Source organism: Miniopterus natalensis, chromosome 5 (assembly GCF_054644295.1).
Source record: "Miniopterus natalensis isolate mMinNat1 chromosome 5, mMinNat1.hap1, whole genome shotgun sequence".
Lineage (NCBI taxonomy): Eukaryota > Metazoa > Chordata > Mammalia > Chiroptera > Miniopteridae > Miniopterus > Miniopterus natalensis.
Window position 1 is genome coordinate 4,960,243 of NC_142085.1, and position 10,565 is coordinate 4,970,807.

Sequence of the window (10,565 nt, forward strand, 5' to 3'; positions counted from 1 at the left end):
GGCCTCCTTCAGTTTTTTTAGAAAGAACAGCGCAAGGCAACTTTATCGACTCATTTTGTAATGAGAGCAACAATAAAAAACGTGCAGAGAGCAGTAAGACATTTCTTAAGCAGGGAAAAAGAATACTTTCATGGTCTTTGCTAGAATTAGCAGTCTGAAGGGCAAAAACCACAGAGAAGGTTGAAACACTGCTGCGCTTATTTTTAAGACTCCACAGGAAAGAAGACGTGACTATCTCATGGGATTCTGCAAAGAAGACCTTCTCACCAGAGGCTTCCTCTTCAATAATCCTCACATCAAGGATTATTGTGGCAAAAATGACTGCATGACATTTCTGGGAGTCCAGCTGTGGAAATGGCTTTTGTGGCTGGGTGGCCAGGAAGATTCCTAAAACAGTGGGAAGTCACCCCTATTACACCAGGCTCGGGCCCTGACCACGGGCCTGACTGCTGGAAGGCGCACAGCAGGAATACTGCAAGTGCTTGTCGGCAGCCTGCTCCTCACTGACCTATTGTCCATTCTTCCTTTTTTTTTCTTAATTGAGGTACAGTTGACATGTAGCATGACATTAGTTTCAGGTGCACAGCATGATGATTTGATATTTGCAGGTGTGTGAAATGGTCAGCATGGTCAGCCTAGCTCCCCTCTGCCAGGCCCATAGCTCAGCCACACGAACCCGGCAGACAGAAAACCATCTTCGACCTACTCAGGCCCAGGCCTCCTTCACGTTGGGGAGGAGGTTTCCTCCTTACTGTGCCCTGGAGTCAGTGTACTCATGCTTTCCTCCTTTGCTTTGCCCTTTTCTACCGCATGCTTGCTGTGTGCCCAACACAGTGTCGGCGCCTTTAAACACACCGTTGTTTATTTCTCAAAACAATCCAACGAGAACTTAAATTTCTGGCTCTATAATCAGCTAGGAGCCTTGATTTAAAATACCCTGAAAAGCTTAAAATGGTGGACTAAAAATTCTTAAATGAATCAATACGTCGGCAGGAAAGTAAGGACTAAGTTAAGTTAGGAACCCAAGGAGCAAGGGCCAAACCAGGCCCTTACCAGGTGCACTTAACCTTCAGAACACGAGCCAAGGTGGGACGGTGGCAGGGGACACTCATTAATCTGAAACCTTCAGGGAGGGTGCAAACTGCAAATAAGCCTCCCCCTCCCCCAAGGAAACGCAAGTAAAATTGCAGGTCTCTAAACGTGGTGCAGGGGGAAGGGAAGGAGGGGAAAGTCTGTCTTGAGAAGTAGCTGTGACCATAATACTTTACGTGGTTTGCAGCCTCAAACCATGGGTAATTCAAAAGACCTCAAGCCTATCATTCAATTTAGAAGGATCCTTGAATGTTAATGCCTCCACATGCTTGGCCCAAACATGCAAATTCCCTGTGGACGATCAGACCTTCATCTCAGGCTTCAAGGGACTTCTACGAATAATATCACAAGAAAAATAAGTCATAGTCATAACTCTCAATCACAAATGAAACGGATACCAGGAATGACAGCCAGCAAGAAACAAGGCAAAACAAGACAGCAGGACCAGCTCCACAAACACTGAAGGGACTGGAATTACTACATACAGAGCATAGAGCAAGTAGGTTTGAGTGTGTCATAGCTTTGCGGTTGTCCACTAATATCCACCCTCCTCTTGAACTTGGAACCCTCTAGTCTTAGTTGAGCACATGCCCGCCCCCCCCATGGTATTTTCCCAGCCTCTTTTGAAGCTGTCTGTAACTGTGTGACCATGTTCCGGCTTGTGGTATGTCAGCAGACAACAGTAATCTCTCATGAAGTTATAAAACAAGATACAATTAAAATACTTGATAACACTAGGGTATGAGTTTTGGGATGGTAATATGAATTAAAGTGTGCCAAGGTCCTTGTATTGTTTTGAAGAACAGTAAAATACTAATTACATTAAGTAAGTACATATGTATGTAAAGTGTTTTTTAGGCTAACCTCTCAAAGGTGCAACCTGGACTGGAATTCAGGATCTCTGCCTGCACGCAATTCTAGAGGGAAAAAGAAGGCTTCTTTCTCGGAGGCTCCTGTTTTTTTAGCCACAGAATAGGATTGCTGGGAGTCCAGGACCCAGCCTGTCATGGACAGGCCCCTTGCCCTCCGCCTCAGGAACTGCCCATCACAGCCGCCAGGACATTTGTGTCTGAGCCTTTCCCAGGGCACCCCACCCCTTCCTGACTCTCAGACTCGCTCATTCCAACTTCTTTCTAACAGGCCTCACATGTTGGAGATGCTCATTCACCTACAAATAAGCTGAGACACAGCTGGCTTCTGTCACACACACTATGTGTGGAACTCCCACCAGTGCCACACCTCCTGCCCTGGCCACAAGATGCCTTCTCCGCGGACTCCCCAAACCTTCCCCTCATTTGGGTTTGACAGCCATGCTCGTTTGGCTGGCCATGTGTGCTCCCTGTCGCTACAGAACCTCCGTGTCCAGACCCAAGGTGAAGCTTCTGGCAGACTCAGACTATAGCTGTCCCTTCCCTAACAGACCAGACATCTCCTAATGGGCCTGAGGTCTACCTCCTGAGGGATGCCTCCTGGAAGCTTATGAGAAGGAACATCTGTGGGGTCCCAGGGTGGAAAAGCTCCCACAGAGTCCTGTGAAAACAGGCAAGAGGGAAAGTCCTGTGCTTGAGGTCATCAGGGGGCTATCCCACCCCTTCAGCCTGACAAGTGGCTCGTTCGTGCACATTCGACCCTCTCCCCACACCCTCCGCCCCCACGCCTGAGAGACCCCCGAGATGGCTTCCCCGACCCCTGGGCCCCTCTTCCCCTGTTCGTCATGTGCATTGCCGAAGGCCTGCTGCACACCAGCGGTGCTCCGCCTGCCTTCTGCCCATAGCCCGGGGGCCCAGATGCCTCGTCACTGCGCTCTTTCGAGTCTCCTATTTCTGTTTGCCCCCTTAGCTTAGTCCATTGGGCTTCCTCCTTGCTAAAGCGGGCGCACAGGACTTCCCGACCAGCAAACAGAAGTAGAACAGGTTTCTGGCCCTATCCCTGCCCAGAGGGTGGGTCCCTTCCACTCCAGCAGCCTTCACACCTTATCCCCTGCTAGTTCCTGCTGCGGCCCAGCCCAGTGCCCCGTCTAATGCGATCACGTCATTGTCCTTTCTTACCTTCCTTTTGACCCCTAGTCTATTCCTTCCCAGGCTCAGTATTGTTTTGTTAGCTGCTCACAGTTGACAGGAGAACAAGCCAACTTCCCAACTCCTCCCCAACACACGTGGAGCTATAAAGGCCCCTACAGCTCTTCTATGATAAGGAGAGAGGCAGGGCATCGTTCGGGGGAAGCTTAAGGAGCCCAGGCACCAGTCTCTCACCCCGCCCCTGAGCCCACGGTTCTCCCCAAGAACACATCCTTAGCAGGCCCAAGCTCCTGGAAGCTCCAGCCTTGATCTCTTCACCTTGAACTCTCCTTTCTCAAGAATACTGCTCTTTGCATTCTAGGTCTTGGCCGTATCTGGGATCCAGGCATCTCGCTTGCTGGCCATCAAGAGGCAGGCCGCGATGCAGAAAGGAAGCCTTCCCTGGAAGTGTTGGTTATTATTGCATCTCCTACTTTTAGGACATGGTGAGTGATTGTCCTTAAAGGGGGTTGGCCTGAGGACCCTTGAGGGGTTGTGGAGTGGCGCCCACCACTAGAGTACCTGAGGTTGTCCTCCGCCCTCCGCATGGGCACCACGCTCTGCTTCAATCGCCTCAGTCTAGCAATGAGTCCCGGGGAGGCGGTCGGAGCTCAGTGTTAAAACTGGCCCCGGGCGGCCTGCCCAAGAATTGTGGCTCCATCTCCTACTTGTGTGCTTTGGGTGAGTTGTTTAACTTCTTTGTGCCTCAGTTTCTGCATCTATAAAATGGTAATAATCTGTGTGATATGGCTGGGATGGGGGAGTTAAATATTAAGCATAGGAAGATTGACTATTTTAAAAAATATCACTCATCTACTTGCTACAAACTTAATTTCTCTCCTGTTTCTAACCTGGTTCACATCCTCCTAGGTCAGCTTCAGACCAAGGAGAATTGAAGTAAGAGTCAAACTGATTCCCAGCCTGTTTCCACAACCCTGGCACCCCCTCCCCCCCCAATATGGGCGATCTCCTAGTGCATAGCCGGAAATCATGACTTCCTAGAGAATTCGTCCTTTTGAATCAAAATTAGCCCTCTAATCATCTGGACTCGTCTGTTCCCAAAGCTTCTAGGGTCAAATCCACTCTTTCTCACATGTCACCTCTACTTTTGGTCATCTCAGTTTCCTATTTAGTTTTACTCACAATTATGATCTTAACCCCAATTCACATCCTGTTGCAGAATTTGGGGACCTTCCCCAAATAGAGTTACACGCTAACCCCTATGTTAGTTGAAATAAAACTGAGGCGATGGGCACCCATGTCCAGCCAGTAGTGAAACGAGCCACAAGGAGATAAATGCCGGCTCTGGGGAGAGGCCGGATGTCTTTGTCCTTCAGGGTAGTGAGGGGCAAAAAATGGGCACAACCTTAACTCCAGCGGAGCCTCCCTACACCTGTGGGTCTTGATTTATGACCTTAGTCTAGGGAAAGCTTGCGCGTTTAACCTACATATAACCTGTTCTTCTCCAGCCTCTGCCACAGTGGTCAGGAGCCCTGGCACCCCAATGTAAATAGAAGCACTCGCCCCTTCAGAAGAGGCTGATACCTGGGCCCCACCTCAAATTCTGACTCATTTAGTCTGGAGTGGTTTGTGTAGGCATCTTTATTTTCAATAAGCTCTCCAGATGATCCTAGTGTAGGTGTTTTCTGAATAACACTCTGAGAAATATTTTCCGAGAAGGGAGCAATACTACTTTAAGAATGAATGAATCAATATATAATAGTTTCGCCTGGGTCCTACAATTCCTTTATGATCATTTTAATCCGTATTAGCTCTTGTATAGCAGATTTTTGGGTAAGCTTACTGCCAGTGAAACTAGGTCAGGTAACCCTGGCGTTGGGGCTGGGTGGGGCGGGGGACGGGGCATGGCAGCTAACAGTGCAGGTTCAGCAGCTTGGGTTCAAATTCCTGTTCTACTACTGACCAGCTATGTAAATTGGGCTGGATTCAACATTCCTAAGCCTCAATTTCTTCATCTTAGCTGGTGATAAGAGAATCTATTTCATAGGCTTCTGTGAGCATTAAATAGAATTACCTATGTAATGAATTTAACCAAGTGTTAAGCGGAAAGTAGATATTTTCTCTCTCTCCACATATATTTGTCATCATTTATCATTATCATCAGGTATAACCTCCACTGATAATAGCACGCCTGTCAGCACTGGATCCAGCGTGACCCCCAGTGGATCCAGCCCAGCTGCCAACACTGGATCCAGCGTGACCCCCAGTGGATCCAGCCCAGCTGCCAACACTGGATCCAACGTGACCCCCAGTGGATCCAGCCCAGCTGCCAACACTGGATCCAGCGTGACCCCCAGTGGGTCCAGCCCAGCTGCCAACACTGGATCCAGTACAACCATGGGAGGCTCAGGCATGCCTTCTCCAAGTGGAATGCACACGACTTCCAATAGGATTAGCACAAGTGCTGCAACTTCAACGAGTAAAGGGAGGCCCTCTGGGCCCCTGAAGCCATGGGAAATCTTCCTCATCGCTCTGGTCTCGGCAGTGGTGGTTGTAGGCTTCTTTGCTGGGCTCTTCTTCTGTGTGGTGAGTGCCTAATAAGTAGGGCAGGCCTGGGCATGAGTAGCAGGAGAACTGAGCTGGGGGTGATCGGGGGAGGGAAGAGCAGGAGAGAGTTACTAAGAGAAGTAGCAGGCGGGGGAGGAGCCAGTCAGTGGGCAGGGGAACTGCTGACCCGAGGGAAAGGGGCCGGGAGGAGGGGGGCTGGCGGGGAGGGGGTGGCTTGAAGGGGAGAAGACTCCAGGAGTCTGTGGTGAAGATTCGGGAGAGGGGTACAATTTGAAACTATTCCCCCTTCTTTTTCTAGAAAAACTCCCTGTCCCTGAGGGACGTCTTTGACTCAGCTGTACACCGCTCGCATGGCCCCCACCTTGGCCCGGGGCCTGGAGGGAGTCACGGAGCCCACTGGAGGCCGAGGTGGAGCCCTCGCTGCTTCTGGAGGAGACCAGTGTCCTCAGCAGCCATGGAGATGACAGGGCAATACCACAGGCCCTGAGCTGGCTGAGGCCAGAGTGCCACATCGTTCATGCAGGAAGCCGACCTGGGGACTGGATATCTGAGTGTCCTCATCTGTCCCCAGGAGTACCCAGTCAGCTTTGTTTGGATCTGTGACAGCCTTGGGGAAGATATTTCCTCCATCTCTGTTGCTTTTACCAGGCATTGGAAAGAGGAGGCACTATTGGTTGTTTAGCTAAGAAATAAACACATCCAAAATAAATGGCAGAGAGAGCCTGTCACGAGTGGGTGTCTGCAGCACTGAGTTGAATTTCCCAGCTATGCGAGAGGAGCCCCATGCTGGGACCCGCTGGCATTCACAATCTCCACAGTGAAACCCAGAGACCTCATTCATTGTCCCCATTTTCTTTCTTTCTTTTTTTAAATAGTTCCAAACACCTTTTTTAAAAATATTTTTTTATTAATTTCAGAGAAAGGAAGGGAGAGGGAGAGAGAAATAGAAACATAAATGATGAGAGAGAAACATCATTGATCGGCTGCCTCCTACATGCCCCTTACTGGGGACTGAGCCCGAAACCCAGGCATGTACCCTGACCAGGAATCAAACCCTGACCTCCTGGTTCAGAGGTCAACACTCAGTCACTGAGCCACACCAGCCAGGCCATTGTCCCCATTTTCCAGTCCCCCTGCCCCATATCCCTGAGACTCCCTCAGGTTGCCAAGGGAACGAGTTGGGAGAAAAGAGAAGAGAGGGCCTGGGCCAGGATTCCAGGGCCACTGAGTAGGCCTGTGGCACCAAGAATCCAGAGCACGACCAGGTGGAGGGTGCAGAGTGTTATGGGCCAGGTGTGTTCTCTCCCATCACAATCTGCAGGGCATCCACATTAGCTCTAGGCCTGGGCTACTTGCTGGGCAGAAGGTGCTGGGTGGCACGCTTCTCTCAGGGCTCTCCCTTCGCAGGCAGATGGGAAGCACTTCCTATCTTACAGGGAAGGTCCTTCTAAGCTCTAACCTTTTGAGAAGCTCATGAAGGCCCCTCCCAGAAGGGCTGCACATATCCCTTCCATGGGCACTGGGTCTGGAAGGACACAGGATGCTGCTTGGGAAAGCTGAGTTGCTCCCGATTCCGTGACAGTGAGAGGGCTCCGGGCTGGCACAGAGCCCCCGGGAAAGGATGAGCAGTGCGCTGGTGTCTTCACCCCAACTTGCAGCAGTGAGAACTGCTTTGCCTTCCAACACTCACGGGGTTTCTCAAATCCAAACAGTTGCAGGTAATTAATGAGACTATGCTAAGCCACAGGCAGGCTAACCATCACCACCTCACTGAAAGGGATCCAGCAGCCAGAAGCTGAGCTGAACCCCCTGAAAAGGTGGAAAGGATATTGTGGAAGATGTGAGAATAACTGAGATGAGGCAAGGCAATCCATTTAGGGAATTAAACATGGTAAAACCCGCCTTTTCACGTTTAAAATAGTAATAGACGAAACGAAAAAGACTGGCCGCTGTTGAGAGTAACATTAGTAACCTGGCTGAGCAAGTGAGAAATGAAAGGTTATCCCTGTATGGCCACCAATGGGAAAGGGTAAGGTGGGTGGTGTGTGGGCTAAATAGCCACCTCAGATGGTGGATAAAGAAAAATTAACTTTATTAAAAAGGGATAGGAGCCCTGCTGGGCGTGGCTCAGTGGTTGAGCGTCGACCTGGGATCCAGGCGATCGGGGTTCGATTCCCGGTCAGGGCACATGCCTGGTTGGGGGCTCGATCAATGACTCTCTCATCATTGGTGTTTCTATTTCTCTCTCTCTCTCCTTTCCTCTCTCTGAAATCAATAAAGATATATTAAAAAAAAAAAAGGGATGGGATATCCAAAGGGAAGGCTACACAGCACTGCACTGGGCCAAAGGGCACTGGGTCCATGATGGGAGCAAAACTATACTTAGGACAGTGAGACAAGGAAGGTGCGCGGAAGAGGCAGCAGGAGAGCCCAGGCGGGCGGCTCTGGCCACTGAGACGGCAGAGAGAAGGGGCCTTGGGGCAGGGTCAGGGGTAAGCCCGGGACGAGCTGCTGCTGCGCATTGCTCCTCTGGTTGCAAGTCTTGTGGGGTCCCCTTCGGAGGGATGGAGATGGCACTGGCATGCTCCCCTGGTGGGGAGGGCACACTGGGTCCTTTGTCCTGAGTGTATTTATCTCTTTCTTGCAGGTGGGAATCTTAGAGGAGTTCTCAGGGGAGGGCCTCAATAGAATATTCATCAGCTTTCCAGGGGTGCTCTTTCAGGGTCGTGGTCTCCAGGGTCGATGCCAGGACAGGGGGTCATTAGTCAATGTAGCTGGTCCTGAGGCAGCCACAGAATCACTTGTCTGGTTTTGCTGCTTTTCTGGGCCTGGAGCAGAAATACAACTGAGGCCTAGATGTTGTCTTTAGGGAGGAGATGCTCATGGGTCTAAACTGCAAGACCAGCGATATGCTGGGGGAGGATGGGTTCCCCTGGGTACGAGGTTCTTGTTTTCCCAGCTTTGTCCCTTGCGAGGCATCCGGGGCTTCCTGCCCTGAGGAGTCTCTGTACCTGGCCCATCTAACAGGAAACATAGCTCAATGAGACACAATCTTCACAGATGAGAACCACCAGAATGTGCGGACGCTGGACAACAGATTCAGGAGAACCATGTGGGAGTAATAGGCTCAAAACAGAAAAAATGGGAAATGGATGAGAGGAAGTGAGAGAATGGTAGAGGAGGACTGGAGTGCGCAGGCCCAAAGGGTTCACTACCTACAACTAAGAACCAGGGTCTTGCCTATTCGAAACAGGTGAACTATATGGTATGTAAATTATATTTCAATAAAGTTATAAAAATATTATACAAGGCATTACAAAATTTGTGTAAATATTAAAATTTTGGTTTCTAAAAATAAACAACAAATGATTCAGAGCAATGGGCACTTGGCCACGGAGAGAGATGAAAAGGGAGGAGACCATGGGGAACAATTTATCTTGTGATTAATTCACTGGTTATTCTGTAAATACCTCACTACTCCCAGAAACCAGAGAATGTTTGCAGTTAGAAAGCTTCGTTACTCAGCTTTTGTCATGGAATACATTCCCGAGAATGAGAACACTGATGTTTGAACCGGCGAAGCCCCAGCTCCGAGCAGCAGCCGGGCGTGGACAGGAGAGGCCTGAGCTTTGCTCCCTCCCTGGCTCGCTAGGTCTCAGTCACTCTGGCACAGTGATCTTCGAACAAGTCTGTCCTGTGCTCTGGGAGGTGCATGGAGACTGTATAAAGAATATTATGTGTGTGTGGGATGTTTTACAGGAATCATTTTCCAGATCTTCAACTTCCATGTACATGTATTTGCCTAAAATTGATGGGTCTGAAGAGACCTCCGTGGCCAGAGCACCGGGCTAGGTATGCTTTTCTAGCACAGCCACCTGCCCTTTCCTTTCTGGCCCCTATTATTATGGAGCAAATGAAGGGATACCTCGAAAGTCTCTCTTAACTTAGGCATCATGTACCCAGGGCAGGCTTCATGCTTCCCCTGCCTCGTACAAATTCCTGTTAGGGGTTAAATGGCGTGTAATAAACCAATAATTTTGGGACATATTAAGATGTTATTCTTTCAGATATATTGTAGAATGAAATGCAGGAGTAATAAAACTTCTGTTTAACAAACTCTGCTCTCCTGTTCCTGTGGAAGAATATGCCCCTGCTGAGGGCTTGCCCAGGACTGAAAGCGAAGCCCAGGCAGCTCCAGTGACCAGCAGGGAGGCAGCCCGCCTGTGCCACCCAGGCCGGAACCACCGCAGGCAGCCGCCTTATCCGCCCGTCTGCCCATTTCAGAATATCCAGAATTTGTCAAAATTGCTGGGAGCCAGCAGCTGATACGAAGCCCAGGCTTGTGCACCATTCTCTGTGAGGAGATTTGGTCTAGGTCACAGATGTATATTTTGCGCAATTTCACAAAGAAAGGTATTACTAGTTCCACATTTACTTCCAACTGATTAATGTTACATCTTGAGAAGAAAGGGGCACAGAAAGGCCTTGCAGATGTCAGCTGAGAGCACGGGGTGAGGAACTGGCACTTCCGGTTTCAAATCTAGACTCATCGAGACCTCACACAAATCCCGTGGCTCCCCCAGACCTCCGGGTGCTGGGCTACAAAGCCAGGGGACGAGCCCGCTCGGTCAAGTTGCCTTGAAGCCCTTAGAGTAGCCCTGCCATGGGAAGACTCTATAATTGTGTTATGATTTTTATATTGGGTAGGTTTGTGTTTCATATTTTTTTGAAAATATGGAAAAACGTTTCATAGAAAAAACATTTTCATTTACTTTCACCAAAAGTTTATTGAGGACTGTAAATTTTGCAGTTAAAGCCACAGGAAAACTTGAAAAGTGTCTGAACGTGTCTCTTGGTGTAGAAAAGCGTCCTCAGAAACATCTTATA

General features: G+C 49.6%; 1 protein-coding gene across 1 annotated transcript; it reads left to right on the forward strand.

The window, feature by feature from the left end:
* The first annotated feature begins 2,806 nt into the window (after positions 1-2,806).
* Positions 2,807-6,165, forward strand: MUC21 (mucin 21, cell surface associated). Its single transcript, XM_016214754.2, has 4 exons — positions 2,807-2,840; positions 3,472-3,595; positions 5,297-5,696; positions 5,977-6,165. Exons 1-4 carry the CDS (start codon positions 2,807-2,809, stop codon positions 6,163-6,165), a joined length of 747 nt encoding a protein of 248 aa, XP_016070240.2.
* The last annotated feature ends 4,400 nt before the right edge of the window (positions 6,166-10,565 follow it).

What these genes read in the sequence shown, in the direction of transcription:
- MUC21 (XM_016214754.2), top strand. Translation starts at nt 2,807, where the DNA reads ATGTGCATTGCCGAAGGCCTGCTGCACACCAGCG. An exon ending in TCTCCTACTTTTAGGACATG is followed by an intron (nt 3,596 to 5,296) that starts GTGAGTGATTGT and finishes CACTGATAATAG; the next exon opens with CACGCCTGTCAGCACTGGAT. An exon ending in CTGGGCTCTTCTTCTGTGTG is followed by an intron (nt 5,697 to 5,976) that starts GTGAGTGCCTAA and finishes TTCTTTTTCTAG; the next exon opens with AAAAACTCCCTGTCCCTGAG.